General features: G+C 45.2%; 1 protein-coding gene across 2 annotated transcripts in view; it reads left to right on the top strand.

Annotated features, from left to right (window-relative positions):
• Positions 1 to 19,119, top strand: part of LOC138452933 (zinc finger protein 84-like) — a 396,288-nt gene extending 377,169 nt beyond the window's left edge. For both annotated transcript variants that reach the window (XM_069605294.1, XM_069605295.1), the window contains exon 3: positions 15,475 to 19,119. In XM_069605294.1, the coding sequence (XP_069461395.1) occupies positions 16,047 to 17,411 (1,365 nt within the window). In that variant the 5' untranslated portion in view covers positions 15,475 to 16,046 and the 3' untranslated portion in view covers positions 17,412 to 19,119. The remainder of the gene's footprint in view (positions 1 to 15,474) is intronic.
• Positions 19,120 to 19,595: the final 476 nt, after the last annotated feature.

Here is a 19,595-nt window from a genome sequence, read left to right as displayed (position 1 = left end):
GCTGCGCAAATATTGTTCCAACGTGGCGTTTAACCGCTCTGTCTGCCCATTGGTATGGGGATGATATCCTGATGACAAAGCGCGCTGAATATTAAGAGCGGCGCATAAGGACTTCCAGAATCTGGAGACGAATTGGCTTCCTCGATCTGATACAATCTTGTCGGGGAGACCATGGAGTCGAAACACATCTTTAATGAATACTAATGCCATACCATCGGCAGTTGGTATACCAGGGAGTGGAGAAAAATGAGCCATCTTGGTGAGAGAGTCGATGGACACCATTATGCATGTACATCCGTGGGACAAAGGTAAGTCCACAATGAAATCTGTAGATATATGACTCCACGGACGTTCCGGGATGGCATCTTGTTGTAGCAGACCTATGGGTTTCTTTGTGTTGTTTTTACTCTGACAGCAGACTCTGCAGGACTTGACATAATGTTTAACATCTTTAGACATATTAGGCCAATAAAAAGCTCTACTAATCAAGTCCAAGGTGCTGGTTTGTCCCCTATGGCCTGCTGTCTTGTGATCATGGCACCAGGACAATATGTCTTTTTGAAGAGGTTTGGATGGTATCCAGATCCTCTGTTTCTTCAGGAACAAACCATCCTTTTGGATCATGCCGCGAGGTTCTGGATGTAAGGAGACAGCTTCTTTTATCCGTTGAAACAGGGAAGAGATAGTGGCAACAATGCGGTTCCTGGGAAACAACTTTTCCGGGCAGGATGAGGCAACATGGGAGGAGAAAGCCTTTCTGGACAGAGCATCTGCCAAAGTGTTTTGGCTTCCAGGAATATATGTGATGGTAAAGTCATATTGTGAGAAAAAATGCGCCCACCGGGCTTGTCTGGAATTGATGCAATCCATTGACTGTAAAACTTGTAAATTCTTATGGTCGGTCCGGATTACAAAAGGGTGGTTGCACCCCTGTAAGAGGTGTCTCCAGACTTCACAGGCTTTTTTCATGGCTAGTAGTTCACGTTCTATTACTGAATAATTCCGTTGACTCGGAGTGAGAGTTTTTGATAGATATGCTATTGGGTGTTCCGCGTTGTCATGCTCTTGTAGTAGAACTGCTCCTATTGCTGCGGCAGAGGCATCTGTCTCAACAATAAAAGGTTTGCTTTGGTCTGGCTGGCATAGGATGGGAGCGCTGCAGAAGCTCTTCTTCAAGAGTTGAAAGCTTTCTTCAGCCTGTGGGCTCCAAATGAAAGGCACAGATGTCTTCTTTAACAAATTAGTAATTGGTAGGACAGTGTTGGAAAAACCTGGCACGAAACGCCTATAAAAATTAGCCAGGCCCAGGAATCTCTGAACTTCTTTGACTGAGGAAGGAGCCTGCCAATGGAGAATGGCCTCAACCTTCTTTTGATCCATTTGTACTCCTTGTGGTGAGAGGATAAACCCTAAGTAAGGGATCGAGGATACCCCAAAAACACACTTTTCACGTTTGGCCAATAAATGATGTTTTTTAAGGCGCTCCAGGACCTCAGTGAGATGTAGTAGATGTTCTGACATAGGCTGTGAAAAAACAAGTATGTCGTCAAGGTAAACCACAACTGAAATAAATAATAAATCAGAGAATATTCGGTCTATGAACCTTTGGAATATAGCGGGAGCATTGACCAGTCCGAAAGGCATAACGTAGTATTCGTATAGGCCGAATGGTGTCCTGAAGGCCGTCTTCCATTCATCTCCTGGACTTACTCTGAGTAAATGATATGCATTGCGCAGATCCAATTTAGAGAAGACTGTTGCTCCCTGTACAGATTCCAAAATGTCAGGAATGAGGGGCATGGGATATCTATCCTTACGAGTGACTTTATTGAGTCCCCTGTAATCGATGCATGGTCTGAGGTCCTTAGAATCCCTCTTTGGAATAAAAAACAAGGGAGCACCCGCCGGGGATTTAGAGGGTCTGATGAGACCGTTGCACAAGTTGTCATCCAGATATTTTCGTAAAGCGTCCTTTTCAGTCTTGGATAAAGCAAACATTCGTCCAAATGGGACCAGGGCATTAGGTATTAGCTCGATAGAGCAGTCCTCCGGTCTGTGAGGTGGTAACGCCATTGGAGCGGATTCAGCAAACACCATAGGGTATTCTTCCAATACTGAGTCAATGGAAAGCACCCCTATACTCGTGGGGAGAACAGTGGGAGATATCTTTACCTCCTGGTAATGTGCTTCTTTAAAGCAATGTGTCTGGCAATAGCTGGAATTAAACTGCAAAGTGTTAGACTTCCAGTCGACATGGGGATTATGTTGTCGCAACCAGGTAATCCCCAAGATAAGAGGAAAATGGGCTGCTCGAATGATGTCAAAGGTAATGACTTCTGAATGTTGAAATATAGACAGAGGAAGGGGTTCGGTTGTTTGAACAATGAGTCCTGAACTCAAAGGTGTGCCGTCTACTCCTTCTACTTTCTGACTGTGGCTGCGGTCTATCCGTGAAGCACCCACTTTGTCTACCCAAAGGGTGTCAGCGAAGTTTCCTGCGGCACCGCAATCCAAGAGAGCCAGCGTCTCTACGGGGCTGCCATTGATAGTAACCTGGACCGTTATAACCATCAGGCGGGAATCTTCAGAAGGGTTCGAGGAATCAATAGACATAGTAACGTAGGGACTGGAAGATTGCCCTCGATAACCCGTCCCCACTAGGTTCGAGGGTTTGCGTTTTCCGCCGGTTTCTTGGTTAGTTCAGTACAATTATGCACCGTGTGGCGATCAGAGGCACAGTAGGCACATAGGCCCTGTTCCCTTCTCCTCCTTCTTTCTTCAGGTGTTAAAGAACGGCGAGTAGTGCCGATTTGCATGGGCTCATCGTGAGGTTTGGGCGCTGCCGAAGGAGGTGAGGAGGTCCTTGAAAAGGAGGTACGTGCTTTTCTTCTTTCTTGACGCCTTTCTTGCATCCTGAACTCCATCTGAAGGGCGGCCGTCATAAGATCCTGCAGGGAAGTAGGCCGAGGAAAGTGAGCCATTTCATCCTTTAATTCTTCTCGAAGTCCTCTGCGGAACAAAATAAATTGAGACTGTTCAGACCAACCCGTCTCCATGGCCAGTCTCTTAAATGAGGAGATATAAGACAGTACATCAAACTGTCCTTGACGAATGTCCATCAAGTCTTCACCAGCTGCCATTGAGACTTCGGGTCTCTCAAAGGTTTGTTTAACAAAAGCAATGAATGCATCGAAATTCTGAAGGACAGGGTCATTTCCGGTGACTACAGGGGTGGCCCAAGCTAGAGCGTTCCCTGTCATATTAGACACCAGGAATCCAACCTTGGCATGATCTGAGGCGTAGGTGCGGGTTCTGAAGGAAAAATACACCCTGCAAGCATCAAGAAATTCTTTTAGGGTCTTGGGGGAACCATCATACTTCCCTGAAGATAAAGGCATAGGGGGCAGGTCTGTGTTGGGGGGCTCCCTTACTGCCACCATTTGTTTTAACAGATTGTTTTCAGTTTTCATATTCTGCATTTCTAGAGAAAGGCTTTGTACCGCAGCGATTAGTTCCTGCACTTGCTCAGGAGTAGCCATGATTGGTGTTTGTTGGCGTTGCAAACTGTCAGCTTCCGATTCTACCACTGGTGTAATACCCTTCTTTCTCTCTTCAACCTCCTCACCTGTGGAGTCGAAATCCTCTTCAGCTGGACTGAGTGCTCGATGCGCCGTATAATCCTTTTCCTTTTTTCGAGGTTGAGAGTGTCTCCCACAAGAGGAAGCCACAGTGAGAGCGTGTTAATGCGCCCTGACCGTGTCCCCCTCCCGGGAGAGACAGGAAGGGGGAAAAAAGCCAGAGTAGGCAAAAAACCCCGTGGACCGGTAAGTATCCTGATGGCCGCTGGACGTGTATGCAGAGGAATGATGGGAGAAGGCAGCAACCGGAACCAGGTGGAATTATAATGCAGCGTAAAACGCCAAAAGGTAAAGAAAACAAAGTAAAGGCAGAGAGCTGGAACTAAGGAATGGAGGTAGAGAGGAAACGAAAAACTGGGACCGGAGTAGGACCGGTAATAAGGACGGAAAGAGTAAGAGAAAAAATGCTCGAGGAGCAAAAGGTAAACAGCGTGTAGCAAGACCGCGGCAGCGAGGAAAAGCAGCTGACCGTGGAAGGTCGCAACGCGCTGTGCTCAGGGAGAGGAGTGGTTAAATAGCGCTAAGGCGGAGAAGACTAGACCGCATAGAGAGAACGTAGCGTCAGCGTGACGGGAATCAGGAAGTCCCTAAGCGGCAGCGGGGCCAAAGACGCCAGGTGCGGAGGCGGCGCATGACAACGGCCCCCAAGAGAGATCCTGGGAACCTGCTGAATATGTCCACGCTCCTCGCCTAATCAAAAGATTTCACCGAACATTTCCTGACAAGCCAAAACCCCCGGAGAAGCCCGGTTTGGGAGGGGCCTTGAGGGGGGGTACTGTCATGATCTCTGCTTCCAAAAGGTCAAGGTTTTCCCAACTCCCTTGGAAGCAGATCCATAACCCAGGTTCCGAGTGCCAACCAGTCCCAATTGGGACCTTTAGGACCCAGTCCTGGCGCCAGTGGCACCAGGCTCATAAATATGCCCAGTCCCAGCGCTGGAAGCGCCGGGCTCATAATGCTTGGGTGGACTTACCTGCAGCAGACCATGCTGCTTACTTGCCTGCCAGTTGAGCCTCTGATACTCTTCTGTTTGGAACTACTTTTCCTGTTGGGTGGGGCAGGAGCCACTCCCTAGATTCAGAACACTGGAACTCTTCTGGAAAGCAGGAACTCTTTTCTTACCTAGGCGTGGCTGTGGAAGGAGACACCTAAGCACTACAGGAGGCTATTTAAACTACACCCGATGGATGAATCTTGCTTTGCGTTATTCTGCATCCTCTGCAGCAGAACGCTCATCGTGTCTTCTGCATCTGATCCTGGGCCTAAGGGAAAAGGCTTACCATCCTGAATCCAGTCTTCAGCAACACCTATAAAGACAAGAAAGAACAGGTTAGCATTACGGTCTTCAGTGACAGCTCTTCACTTACCTGGTCCATCGGCTGTCACCAACGCCTCGCGCTGCATTCCGGCACCTGAAAGACAAAGGCTTACCTACTCTTCGTGCGCTCCGGAGGTCTTCACACTGCATTCCGGCATCTGAAAGACAAAAGCTTACCAACTCTTCGCACGCTCCGGAGGCCTTCGGCGCTGCATCCCGCATCTGAAAGACAAAACAAGGTGCGTTTAAAGACATTGGGGAACTTTAATACTCACGTGCCATTACTCCTTTCCACATCTAACCCAGTGGGTATTCCGGCACCCTGCAGCCGCTCCGAACTTGTACCTGCAAAATAAAAAGACAGTTAGAGCGCATCGTGAAGCAGGCAAGAAGCGCTTACTTACGTGCTTCCAGGCGCTTCTATTCATCACACGGGCTCCATCTTCAACTCACTTCAGCCCGTCATCCGCCATCGCCGGAACCCTGCAAAACAAGAAACATCATTACTAAAGACTTTAAAGACATTAGAATTACTCGAAACTTACCGTTCGTGCAGTAAACGACGGACAGCAGTCCTCTGAAGTCAAGAGGCCTGCTCCCCTTATCCAGTGAATAAACTGGTTACAGCACCATGCCCCGAGGCAGATGGAGAGCACGGCGTTCACTTACCTAAGGTGAGAGCATTAACCTTTGGGGTTCTACAGGAGAAGAGAAAAGGAAGAAGAGAGAGACATTCAATAACCCAGTTCCTTAATCCCATATTTTCTATCTGCAGACATCTTACCCTTCGAGTCAGACATACAGTGCACTGAGGTCCAGCCCAAAGAGCCAGCCGTGTGTTACACATCACCTTTGAAGATACGGTATACGCCCAGTCAAGACCGGCGCCTCTACGGGAATCAGGTGAGCGTTACACGATGGACAGTGCGACAGCCCTGGATTTTCTGCCAAGTACTGCACCTACCACTTTCAGGACATGGATAGTAAGAAAATTGTGAGTTCGGTGGTCGTGCAGGTAACACAATGTACATCGTCAGTGGCCATGGAGAAACTAGGATTTATAAAATCAGTGGAATATCTACAATCGAGGGGAATGCACATCGACCTCATAGCCACGGACAGACACGTTTCAATTGCTAAGACAATGAGAGAGCAGTTCCCACATATTAATCATCAATTAGACGTATGGCATCTTGCTAAATCAATCAATAAGGAAATCTCGGCTGCAGGGAAAAAAAAAGGTTTTGAAAGTATTTTGCAGTGGTCACATTCTATCACCAACCATCTTTGGTGGAGCTCAAAAACTTGTGAGGGGTCAATGGAAATACTACTTGAAAAATGGTGGTCACTGATGTACCACTGTACCAACGTTCACCGCTGGACAGCAAATGAACATTTACACCAATGTGAACATGGCCCTTTGTCCCCAGAGGAGGCACGGAAGAAGAAGTGGTTGATTCCATCTTCACCGACACACAAAGCCATTGAGAAGATTGTTTTCGACAAAACTCTATCAAGAGATTTGAGAGGACTGACAGAATTCTGTCACACAGGAGATTTGGAGGTGTTCCACAATATGTGCCTAAAGTACAGGCCAAAGCGCTTGCATTTTAGCTTTCGGGTCATGAAACATCGCACTCTACTAGCGGTCTTGGCCCATAACAGCAATGTCAGACGTGAACAATCTAGGACTAGGGGTAAAGTAAGGATGCCTCGCTACACTAAGGTGTTTTCAAAACGAAGTAAGCAATGGGTGATCAAACCAGTCTATGATGAAATGCAGTTCGACTTTGTGAAAGGCCTTATTGTTGCTGTGTTAGAGAAGCACAGATATGGAATTATGGACGTTTCTATGCAGAGCAGTGATCCATTGCCACCGAACATTGCGACTGTGCCATGCCCACCCAAAGCACAGCTGATTGAGAAGTACAAATCCTGGTTTAAATAATTGCAATACGATTGTCTTTTTGTAAATAAATGTTATTGTACAGTGTACCTGTAAACCTAGCCCCTACCTTCACCATCATGGGTGGCGAACGAGCTGGGTGTCATCTTTGAATTCTCTCTATTCACCTCACATATGTGTATGTATATATTTTTCTCATGTCTCATCTCATGTAAATGTAAATTCTGCGCACTGTTAACGGAGGGGAGGCTTGCGTATTGCAAATAATAAAACAAACAAACAAACAATAAATCTCACTTTTAACTCAACTCCTGTGGTACTTTATACTTTCCCTGACCTTCCACCAAAAATTAAATGTCTCAATTTGGGCTGCAAAGCTCACAGACAACGGGGACAAAATTGGGGCACTTAGAACGCGCCAGCCAAGCGGGCCGTGGCATTTGGGAGAGAAGCCAGTTCGCGTTTGCACATTGAGGTGCACTTCATAGACGGATTCTAAACTTCAAGTTCTCACAGATGCCTATACTACGTGATGTTGCAAATAAAGAATGCGAAGGACAGCGCCCAGATGAGGCCCACAAGTCGCACTGGAAGTATAAGGGTCTATTGTTTTTTGACCTTGAGACAGGGACCATGCCGAAAGAACTACATTTGAAGGGAGTGTGCAATAACGTAAGAGACGATAAGGCAGAAAATTCAGAAACTAGACCGAGTTTCATTTTAGTTCAGTATACGAAAAATCATTGTCAAGAGCACGGTCCGTTTTACAGACTGCATTACGAAGAGACACAATGGAAATTTCAAATATAATGTAAGTAAATCTTTACACGCTTTTATACTGGAATGAAGATTTAATGAATGGATGCATGAATAAATGAATGAATGAAGAGCTAGGAAAAGCAAGTAAAACATGTTCGTAGTGGGCACATGGGCATGCAGGTCCACTGGTCTCACCGATCTCAGTCCTTGGCCCAGCCACTTTTCCCTGCACTGCCTACCTGCACTACGGGACTGTCTCTGTATCCTTCAGCCCCTTCTCCCGGCATTTACCTTGCACTTGCCACCAGCTGGCCCTATTATTTAATTTGTATTCAACTAACCATGTACAGCCCTTCCCCATGCACGATCAGAAAGACACCTGGCCTAGAAGGATCGTTGTCTGTCTGCCCTTGTTCCCCACCTGCCTCGTCACGCCTAGAAACACTTGAGTCTAGGCGCGTTACAAATGCCATATCATATATCATATCATTCCTCACGCATGTAGACTAACTGTCGTTTATCATTGTGTGTTGGCCTCGATTTATCTCGTTACTTTTCGTTACATACTCCATTGAACTATCCTTGCAAGCAAATAGTTTCTGATCGGCCGTAATAAATGAAATGAGTAATATTAATGAAGTTTGGCTAGCGAGACTAATTATAATTTTTTTGTTTTCATAACAGGTATTTGATCCCATTCTGCCACTGCCATCTGTTTGAGACACCGGCGGATGGATTCTTCAGCAGACACCTGCAGCTTTGTGTCAACAACTGGAGCACGATCACCATATTATGGGACGATCGCCAAGGGCCCACATGCCCTTACGCTGTACTAGTGGCTAGAAGCAACATATCAACCTTTACGCTGGCCTAGTGCCTACTTGATGGAACAGCCTTGTTGTTCACTGTGCTTCCAAAGTGATTCTTTTTACGAAAATGAACACCCTGTGTACCATAAAGGAACAGCGCGTGACTCAAGATGAAACGGAACAGTTATTGCGGATACAGATAAAAGAAAATAAATGGCTTTCAGAGTTCATATGGCAATTGCTGAATATTCTCTAAACATTTAATGTCAAATAAATGTACTTTACCAATGTACCGTGTTGCTGTTTCATTTTAAAGTACAGTTTCATATTCCGAATTGTGGCGCGCTGTGTTGTGAGTTGATCTGTGTTGGTTTCCGGGTTCTGTGTGGAGTCGCGCAGAAGACGACTGGGCGTGTTTGCCTACGCAGCACAGTAACGTCACGGAGAGAGGCGGGGAATATGAATGTTTTGATAATGTCAGGGGCGGGGGAATTGATTTAGTGCCGCAAAAGCAGGTCAGCCAGGGCGATCGCGGAAAAGATAGGATTATCAGAAAATGGCGGCTCCCTGGTGCTTGTTTTCGCATGCGTTTAATGGACGAAAACTCGGGTAAGGTCCATAGGAAAGTTTTCGAAAATCGAGCCACTTAGGCTTAAAAAAACATGGCCGACCTGTAGGGACAATAAACATTTTTACTAGACCATGCCTTTAACCTCATTACTCATTGTCATTTTCCATAGACTATTATTTCCCTTCTGGATATACTTCCTCTGCTAAATCCCATCCTACTTGCAGGAGAGTTTAGTCTGACAATCTCCGTACTCACTCCTGATCAGGACTGAACTGGACCTTCAACTATTGTAAAGGGTTTGTCTTCCTGGATCAAGATTGTCTTTTCCTCCTACTACAAAGTGCACAGAACTTTGGACGCTTACCTGTGTGCACCAACCCGACTCTAGTGCGGCCCTCGTTCCGCCCAGGTTAGATTCCTCACTACCCTTTCCTTGTCGTTGTTTTCTCTTTGGATTATTTCGGACATTGTTGGGACCTACCTGTGGTTGTACATCCAGGTTAGTGTAATTAACATAGGTTCTTACTGTCCTTTTGTAACAATAGTCTTCTAATTAGTCCACTCTCTATCGACAGCCTGGTGAGTCTTGGTCCAGTCCTGCCCTTCTCACTAATGGCTCTCTTTGACTGTGGGTTTTACTAGTCAGAGAGTGACATTAGTTAGAAGGTTTCTCTTGAGACACTACTTTCTACTTCTGACAACAGTAGATGGGAGAAGACATTGAGTGTATCCTTTGCAACTACCAGTCTGTATCCTTTAAGTGAACCTTAGACATTCCTTCTGTATCTGTTGTGTTCATTATCACAAATCTGGTTATAACAGGCAGGAATTAATTACTATTCTAACACCAGCGTTAGAATATTTAGAGAAAGTGTTTGATTTTCGTGGAAGTGCAAATTTGTGGAAATGGCGCGCCCTGGTGACCTTTTCCCAGGCAACTTTATCACAGGATACCGTTTAAATGTGTGCGGTCTTAATACCCTGCAAAAGAGTTTTCGTTTCCAGATGGCAATTCGCCTTGAACACACCGAGGTAGAAGTTTTTCAGGAGACCCAATTTTTGAGGCCGGATTGTATTACTTTCTAGGGATTATTCCAACCAGCACCATGCTGATGCTTCCACGTAAGGGGCAGGGGTGGCCATTTTATTGCACCAAAATGTTCCCCGACTCCTGCTAGCTGTCCCTGAGTGCAGGTATGGCCTGGATAGAGGGACGGAGGGGGACGGAAAGAGGGAGGAGAGAGGAGGGGGAGAGAGCAGGAGGAGAGAGAAGGGGGGAGAGAGAAGGGGGGAGAGATGGGGAGAGATGGGGAGAAAGAAAGGAGGTAGAGAAAAGAGGGGGGAGAGAGAAGGGGTAGGGAGAGGACAGGAGAAAGAGGGGGTGAGAGAGGGAGACGGGGAGAGAGGCAGAGGGGTAGAGAGAGAGAGAGGGAGGGAGGGAGAAGAGGAGAGGGAGAGAGAGAGAGAGAGAGAGGGAGAGAGCAGAATGGCTTCTTGAGATATGTGAGTATAGGTGGGCGACACAGTTCCTTGAGAGGGCCCCATTTTGGTTTACAGCTATGGCTTTTGTAGTAAGTGTCTGATCTTCCCACAATACACAGTTCCTGGAGATCCCTTGGGTTTCCTTCACCCAAGTCCAGTCTCCTCTTAACTTCTCAATCAGACTTCCCTCACTCAGACTTGAATCTGTCCCTGGTTCAATTATCACAGTCTGTAAATCATAGTTCACAATGAGACTTTCCTCCTTTTCCTTGGGGTTCCCTTCCCCAAGCTTAGGCACAATTTTATTATCACAATTCAAATTAGCCGAAAACTTTCAAAACTGCAGAGAATTTGGCTAGACCCTGGCATGACCACTTTAACCACATCAGGTCCACTATAAACTTCCTTCTTCTCATGGGGTTCCCTTCCCCAAGGTTGTGTACATATACAATGTCACTGTTTACATTAGCCGAAGACTTTCATAACTGCAGAGGATTTGGCTAGACCTCTGCATGACCGCTTCGGCCGCTTCACTTTCCTTACAGGCTTCCCTCGGTCGGGCTCCAGCCTGTCCCCTGCAAGGTCTCTTGGTTATCATAGTTCTTCCTTTCTCGCAATCTTTTGCTTAGCTTTAGGTTTCTTACGCTCACACAGTTCATAGAATGCTTAACAAGCTTCTCAGGACCACAGTTCACTTCCTGGCAATCTTTTGCCTTGATGTACTTTCTTCGCATTCATTCTCTGATTCATAAACAGTTCCCTTCGCTGGGAGATACTTTCTGCTTTGCGCTTCATTTTATTTGTATGCGCGGTTAACTTATATGACTTCATAACAACCGTTTCTTTCTCTTTGCGCTATTTTTTCATATGCGTAACCTTCCTTGTTAGTGTTATCTCAAGCGCCTTTCACATACCAGGCTTTCGCTACTTCCAAGGGCTCACCGGTTATTTATTTTATTTATTTATTTATTTATATTTATATAGCGCGCAGACAGCCCAGGGACATCGTGGCGCTGTTACTTGCAGGGACTTAGTTACAGCGGGTACAGGATTGGTAGCAGTCGTTGGCACATTATGATTGCTACAGACAGATTAGTCATTACAGCTCATGCATCTCTGGTTATTACATTACAGGCAGTTTATTGGCGAACATGGTGCTGCGAGAGACCTTATGTGAAGAGGATGGTTTTCATAGCTTTCTGGAAGGCAATGAGGGAGGGCTTAACTCGGATTGTGGGAGGTAGGGCATTCCAGTGTTTGGGTGCGAGATAAGGGAACCTGGATCCTCCTGCTCTGGCTCTTTTTACTAGTGGCACACAGAGCATGTTGGTATATGGTGACCTGGTTGGCCTTGAGGAGGAGACGGGGTAGAATCTTTGTGAGAGGTAGACCGGGGCGGTGAGGTGGATGCACTTATGGGTCAGTGTCGGAGCTTTGAAGATGATTCTTTCCTTTATTGGTAGCCAGTGGGCTAATTTTCTGGCCTCAGAGATGTGTTCTCTTTTCGCAATACCTTGGGCAGCGCGGAGGGCACTGTTCTGTACGATTTGTAACCTTTCCAGGTTTTTGTTGGAGGTTCCTAGGAAGAGTACATTGCAGTAATCTAGCCTGGAGCCGGTGATTGCTCTGGCTATGTTTGTGCAATTCTCTTTGGAGAGGAAGGGTCTGACTGCGTTGATCAGTTTGGCGTGGTACGCAGCTGAGGAGGCTATTGCGTTGACTTGTCTGTCCATGGAGAGGTTGGAATCCAAGTAGATACCAAGAGTTTTGACCCAGTCTGAGACAGGTATTTTAATGGAGTCACTGGTGAAATGACTGAATTGAGTTATGTATGGTATAACATCTCTTTGTATTTCTCTTTATGGTTGGGCCTCCACCATCGGCTCTTCGTTTCCTCCGCAACCGTCCGGCTGTCGCGGTAGGGGAGCTGGCATATCCCATGTAATTCAAAGGACTTCGCTTCAGTTTGTCGATTTCTCTCAGTGAACCTGTTAGGCTCTTTTGCAATATGGATCTCTCGCCTGGCTTCCTAATTTTCGATCCCTTGTAGTCGAACAGCCCCTCTGCCTTCTGTCTTTCGTAGCCTGGCTCCACACAACCCTGGCTGAGCTGCTCCTTCTTGCGCCTCGCCTCGCTCGTAGTTTGTCCGTGCGCTCCACCTTTGATCCCTAGCCGGATGGTACTTTGAGTTAATGAAAGTCTGTTGAGGAGATTTAGGGAGATGTGCCTGATCCTGCCTGGCCTCATTAACGTGACATGGCTCTTGGGTAGTCATGTGGGTAATCCTCATACTTCCTAGTTTGCTCTTCTTCGTCTTAGTGGATGTGCATAAGTGTAATGGAGGAAAATCAGGGGAGGTGAAGTGGTTGTTATCCCAGGTGGGAATTGGGATAGGAAAAGGCAGGGAATTCCACATATCTCCAGTGAGTGTCTCTCCCCCCTCTGCCTGAGGACCCCCTTCACAGGTTATCCTCCTTCGCTTGTCCGCTCCCAGGGTTGGGAACCAGGGTTTTGCAGGCGTTAAAGTCCAAGGCGCTAAGCGACCTTGGTGCTAATTACAGCACCGTAATTTACGGTGCCGTAATTAGCGCCTTCCCCATCCCCATTATGCCCTATGGGGCAAAAATGGGAATGGGGAAGGGTAAATGGGGATTGGGGATTTACCGCCCCACTCACCTTGGAATGGGGCGGTAATTCCGCCATCCACCACGGCGGAATCCGGCATGGACCATGGTGCTAATAGCACCATGGTCCACCGCCTGACTTGTAATGAGGGCCCTTGTCTCTTCAATATTAATATCTGGTGACAGGGACTCTATGCATTTGCCCAAAGGTAATCATGGGCGACCAATTAGCCTGGTCAGACGATCAATTGATAACAATCGGCTGACCTGGAGTGAAGTGCATCCCCTTACCATTCGTATACGGAATCGTGGAGCTTTCATATACTAGTCGGGGCTTGCCAAATGAATATGAGGGTAGAACATGCATGTATTGTAATGTAGGCCCGAAACCCGCAATGAATACAAAATCAATCCAAGGAGCAAAGACGAGTGCACAAGGTTGCAAGAATGACAAAGGTTTATTGCATGCAGTTTCGACCGGTAATAAAAGAAAATCTTCATTCAACACATCATCATTAAATGGCAGTATATATAGAGAAGAAGATATGACATGATTTTGACATTATTTCGTCCACATGTAAATCCTGTTCACAATTGAAATCCCCTACATAAGTCTATACATTAATGTGTCCTATTGGCTTACCCTCACGACCAGACCAGTACCATTCCTCTAATCATGACCTAATGTCCAAATAATAGGATGTCCCACATTTCATTGGTTGTCCCTGGTGATACAATGTGTTACTCGCAACCCCTTCTCCATTGGTTGTGGTGTCTCATGCTGTGCTTCACCCCTTATGGTCGCCCAATCCCAGTGAGGTGCTGACAGTGTGCCGTTTAAGACATGAAACCTCATCCTTTTCCCGTGCGACCAGTGTTACTGGCATCCCCTGATGGTTCCCATCCTTACAACTGCACTCCTAACAGTTTGATTTGCGACTTCTCCCTGGACACATGTTGCACCATCTTTCTTCCCATGGGAATCAATGACATCATGATAAGCACCACCCAACACGGCTTGCTCGGGGATTGGGTTCCTGGATGTGTGTGTGCTTTTAGATTGCTTTGGATTTTCTGGACAGCATTAATTGGGTGGGGAACAGGAGTGTTTCTCTCCCCACCTCTTCATACCCTATTATTTCACCCCCTTCCTTTCACATACTTGTTTCCTTCTGCAATCATGTTTCCAAGTTCCACTGTTAATTGGCTAATCATGTTCTCAACTACCTGCCTGAAGCTTCATTCTAAGTGACCATTTCCCGCAAGGGGCAGTGTATTCATAATCAGATCTGTTCTTCCGGGCCCTAATTCAGCATTACTGTGTTCTCACCAACCTGTGTCCTTCACCTGCCTAGACTTGTGCTTTCAGTTGCAGCATTTAATTGTATTATTGTTCCCCGCTCGAGGCTTGAGAACTCGCTGTGCCCTTCCTTCCTGAGCAATGCCTTCTCAGCTGTGCACCCTGTCTTGCCAGGGCACTGACCTTGTTCGTGCACCGTCTAACAGGAACATGAATTAAGTGTCTTTTATTGTGAGGGAAAGACCATGTGCTTCTGTGGCCTAATCATTCTAAATGGCCCAGGAAGTTGCTTCCATGTTGGGGCCTATATTTCTGTATGTGCAATCTAAATGCTTATGCAATTATTGGCTGGTAAAAAGAGATGTGTACTGTGCAGCCACTACCCGTGACATTACTAAAAGAAAGCTTTTCCACTACTTGTGGTGTCCTTTGCACTTTTCTTTGCTTTTACGTGTGTGCAAACCTAAGGCACCACTGCACAATATTTGCCTACTGCATTATGTCACATGGGCTATTCTCTCAATATGTGTTTCTACTATATGTTGCTGCCCTACATTTCTTCATGGAATGCTCTCAGACACGTACATCTTGCCCTTGCTACTCACATATATGTACCTGTAACTTAGGCCACTGGCTTTTCAATAGGTCTATTGTCCATTCTATAAGGATTTCCTTAATCTGTACTTCCTTGCATGTTTTGGGTGTTGGAATTTCATCCCAACAGTATCCCCTTTACACGTTTTTTCTTCTATCTTCTTTTAGACATTAACATTTGTTATTCTGTAGAAGGATCTTCCTTACTAAAAGTAGGGGGTAACTATAAAGAGAACGCAATATTCCAGCTGCCTGTCACATCTGCTGTGTCACTGCTGCATTATGTTTTCTCATTGTGGCATTTCATCTTTAACCCCATTTAGACAGTTCCTAGTAGTAACTACATGAAATCAGTTGCCCAGAGCACATCACTAGTACTGAGAACCCTCTGTATTTTAAATGTTATGCCAGTGATTTTTTACATGTATTATTATTATTATTATTAATGTGAATCTCCTTTTGTGAATCTATAGGTGATTTATCCCAGGAAAATGCAACAGCAGCAAATCAGTTAATTTCTCTGATGGACTAATACAGCTCAACACTTCACTGATCAAATATGTACTTTCTGGACATCTCCGAAGGATGCAAGTCAAGGAACCTTTTGGATTCTTAGAGTAGCAAGGACCTGAGATTGATGATGCCTACTGAATACTTAAGGGGTTTCTCCCAAACACCCAGCAACCTGCAACACAGATAAAGATAAATGGATAGAATGGTAGACTAACAGTTTATTCCTTTCTGTAAGAATCGCCTACTGTTCATGATAGAACACATGCAGCATTGCGTGTGTATGTTCTGCATAAACAGGTACTTTACTCAAAGGAGTTTGTTAATCACCTGCAAATACGAGTGGGCAATTAGTGTCCATGCAGTGAGTGTGCTGAAACGTTCAGTAGGAACCAGTCTTGTTTACCACTGGTGAAGAAATACGGATGAGAAACCTCCTAATTTGTGCTTTGAATGCGGGTAATCACACAGTCTTACTCAACACCAGAGAACAAATACAGATGAGAAACCTTGCCTGTGCACTAAATGTGGGAACATGTTCAATGGAAAGGAACCTCTTATTATGCATCAGGACATACATACTAGTGAAAAGCCTCATCAGTGCTCTGAATGCGGGAAACGGTACCATCATAAGAGAAATCTTACTGACCACCAGAAAACACATACGGGTGAGAATCCCCAGTGCACAGAATGTGGGAAAAGCTTCAGTCAGAAAATACATCTCATTTACCACCTAAGAACACATACAGGTGAGAAACCTCATCAGTGCACTGAATGTGGAAAAAGATACAATTACACAGGCAATCTTATTGCCCACCAGAGAACACATACAGGTGAGAAGCCTCATCAATGCACAGAATGTGGGAAATGCTTCAGTCAAAAGACGCATCTTATTTACCACCTGAGAACACATACAGGTGAGAAACCTCATCAGTGCACTGATTGCGGGAAAAGCTTCAGTCAGAAGGTAAATCTTATTTTTCACCTTAGAACACATACAGGTGAAAAACCTCATCAGTGCACCGACTGTGGGAAAAGCTTCAGTCACAAGACAAGTTTTATGAACCATCTTAGAACACATACAGGTGAGAAACCTCATCAGTGCACAGAATGTGGAAAAAGCTTCTGTGTAAAGGAACAGCTTAATAAGCACCTGAGAACACATACAGGTGAGAAACCTCATCAGTGCACGGAATGCGGAAAAAGGTACATTCAGAAGAGTAGTCTTATTGACCATCTGAGAACACATACAGGTGAGAAACCTCATCAGTGCACTGAATGTGGGAGAGGATTTATAAGAAAGGAGTGTCTTATTAATCACCTGCGAACACATACAGGCGAGAAACCTCATCAGTGCACTGACTGCGGGAAAAGGTTCATTCAGAAAATCAGTCTTATTTGCCACAGGATAACGCATACAGATCAGAAGCCTCATGAGAAACCTCATCTCTGCACTGAATGTGGGAAAGGCTTCAATGAAAAGGGACATCTTATCCGTCATCTGAGAACACATACAGGTGAGAAACCTCATCAGTGCTCTGAATGTTTGAAAAGCTTCAGCGAGGCAGGATCTCTAATTAAGCACCTGAGAACACATACAGGTGAGAAACCTTATGAGTGCACTGAATGTGGGAAAAAGTTCAATAGGAAGGAATGTCTTATTCAGCACCTGAGAACACATACAGGTGAGAAACCTTATCAGTGCCCTGACTGCGGGAAAAGATGCAGTCATAGGAGCAATCTTATTGATCATCAGAGAACACATACAGGTCTGAAACCCCATCTGTGCACTAACTGCGGGAAAAGATACAGTCAGAAGAGAACTCTTATTAACCACCTGAGAACACATATGGGTGAGAAACCTCTTCCATGCACTGAAAGTAGGAATAGCTTCTGTTAGCAGGGATTACCCATTAAGCACCAGAGAACACATACAGGTGTGAAACCTTGTGCGTGCACTGACTCTGGGAAACGGTTCAGTTAGAAGGAGCATCTTTTTCCACCTTGGAACACAGACCAGTGAGAAACCTTATCTGCACGCACCATTTCTAAATAAAAAACATCAGTAAGCATGGAGGTTTAAAATAAATATATAATTGAGATGGGATTCATGGCTATTGACCAAAATCATGAAGGCCAGCTCTTCAGTTCTCATTGGCAGTAAATCGCTGTGTATTGCATAGAGAGCCTATTACACAAAATGCTGGTTGTGATTGTCGGAAGCACTGGTCTTTGAAATGCATCACTCATGGAATGTTAGAATGGGAGACCCTGCCTTCCGTTGCAAGGAGCCATCCTAAGAAACACTGCCTGAGGGCCTTAAGCAAATGAATGATGGCAGGAATGATTGAAAATGCCTGAAAACATGGCTGCTAAATCAATACACATAGAATCTCGTCAGCTGCTCAGAGGCACAGTCCTACTACTTTAGTACCAAAAAACACTTAGCACAACATTGGTAGTCACTTAGGTATTTGGGGCCCGAGAACATGGGCTAAATAAGCGCCCTAAAGATAAAAGATTAAAAGCGAGTTTGTTATGCCATCTCTATAATAATCTTGCAAACTGGCCACATTTATTCCCTAAAAACAGGCGGATATTCCCAAAACAATGAACAATACTTCGATCCAAAATAATAGAAAACCGACCAATAGCCCGCCGGCACCTTGGATATTTTCAGATCAGTGCTACCAGCAGTGTCGTGCCACTGTAAGCAGTTATACAATTGTAACGGCCTAATCTAAAGAGGAATTACTAGGTGCAACTTTCTTGTTATACTTGCAGCTTCCAAAATAGAAGTAAAATAATGCAACTTCAAAATCTTGCCTGGTACTCTTGCAATTTCATAAACCTGGAATCTCCACTTGTGCTGCGCATGTAAAACTGTAATCTGAATTTCCAGAAAACGTACCTTGTCTGGAATCTCTTTGCCGTGAAATCTGCAGTATTTGGCCTTTTACAGAAAATTCAGCTACTTTTGGCCCCTTCTCCCTCCATGATAATGAAAACATTCAACCACTATAGCCTCCCTTTTACTGGGCCACTGGGGATTAGCAGACCGTTCCCTGGCCTGTGATAGGCTTATAGGGGTGCGCATTAAAGAAGAGAGGGTGCAATGGCCACTCTTTCAATGCTATTTTTGAAGAACTTCTCTCAAGTGATCAGCAAGATGAAGTTGTCAAAGGTTTTCCATTGCATTATATAGAAATGTTTTTGGAAAAGTACCTGTTTGTGACTATAACAATATTCACTGTGCTCTGGTGATATATAATTCCTGCAGCATTTGTTTGAATTATTTAAGTACCTTTTTTCGTCCACTGATTGCTGACTTGGGCACTATAGCTGATATTCAATTAAATGTCTTGTCAACCGTCCCATCCAAATTACCGCAATGGCACTTTCTTTCATCCTGCCTTCGGTATACCATTTCAAATAACCAATTATTCTCGTGTGCTGGTGTCTCATAATGAACTTTTCTTTTTTTAAATGTCTGTTTTTAAATTAAATTTGCAATACAGATAAGTGTGTGGTGTGTGGCAATTCCTTCCTATAGGTTTTGTCACATAACATGTTCTTCTAAAATAAATTGTTTTGAAACATTTTCCTTACATTTGTATTTCCCTGAATTGTATGAAGTGATTTGACGGAAGAGCCATCTGTCATGTGAAGGACCTGTCCCGGTCTTGAATATCAACATTCATATTCCCCGTGCTGGTATGAAGTGATTGGATGGAAGAGCCGTCTGTCATGTGAAGGACCTGTCTCGGTCTTGAATATCAACATTCATATTCCCCGTGCTGGTATGAAGTGATTGGATGGAAGAGCCATCTGTCATGTGAAGGACCTGTCTCGGTCTTGAATATCAACATTCATATTCCCAGTGCTGGTATGAAGTGATTGGATGGAAGAGCCATCTGTCATGTGAAGGACCTGTCTCGGTCTTGAATATCAACATTCATATTCCCAGTGCTGGTATGAAGTGATTTGATGGAAGAGCCGTCTGTCATGTGAAGGACCTGTCCCGGTCTTGAATATCAACATTCATATTCCCCGTGCTGGTATGAAGTGATTGGATGGAAGAGCC

Source organism: Ambystoma mexicanum, chromosome 4p, assembly GCF_040938575.1.
Source record: "Ambystoma mexicanum isolate Mex_15411 chromosome 4p, UKY_AmexF1_1, whole genome shotgun sequence".
Taxonomy (NCBI): domain Eukaryota; kingdom Metazoa; phylum Chordata; class Amphibia; order Caudata; family Ambystomatidae; genus Ambystoma; species Ambystoma mexicanum.
This window is presented reverse-complemented; position numbering and strand designations above follow the sequence as displayed.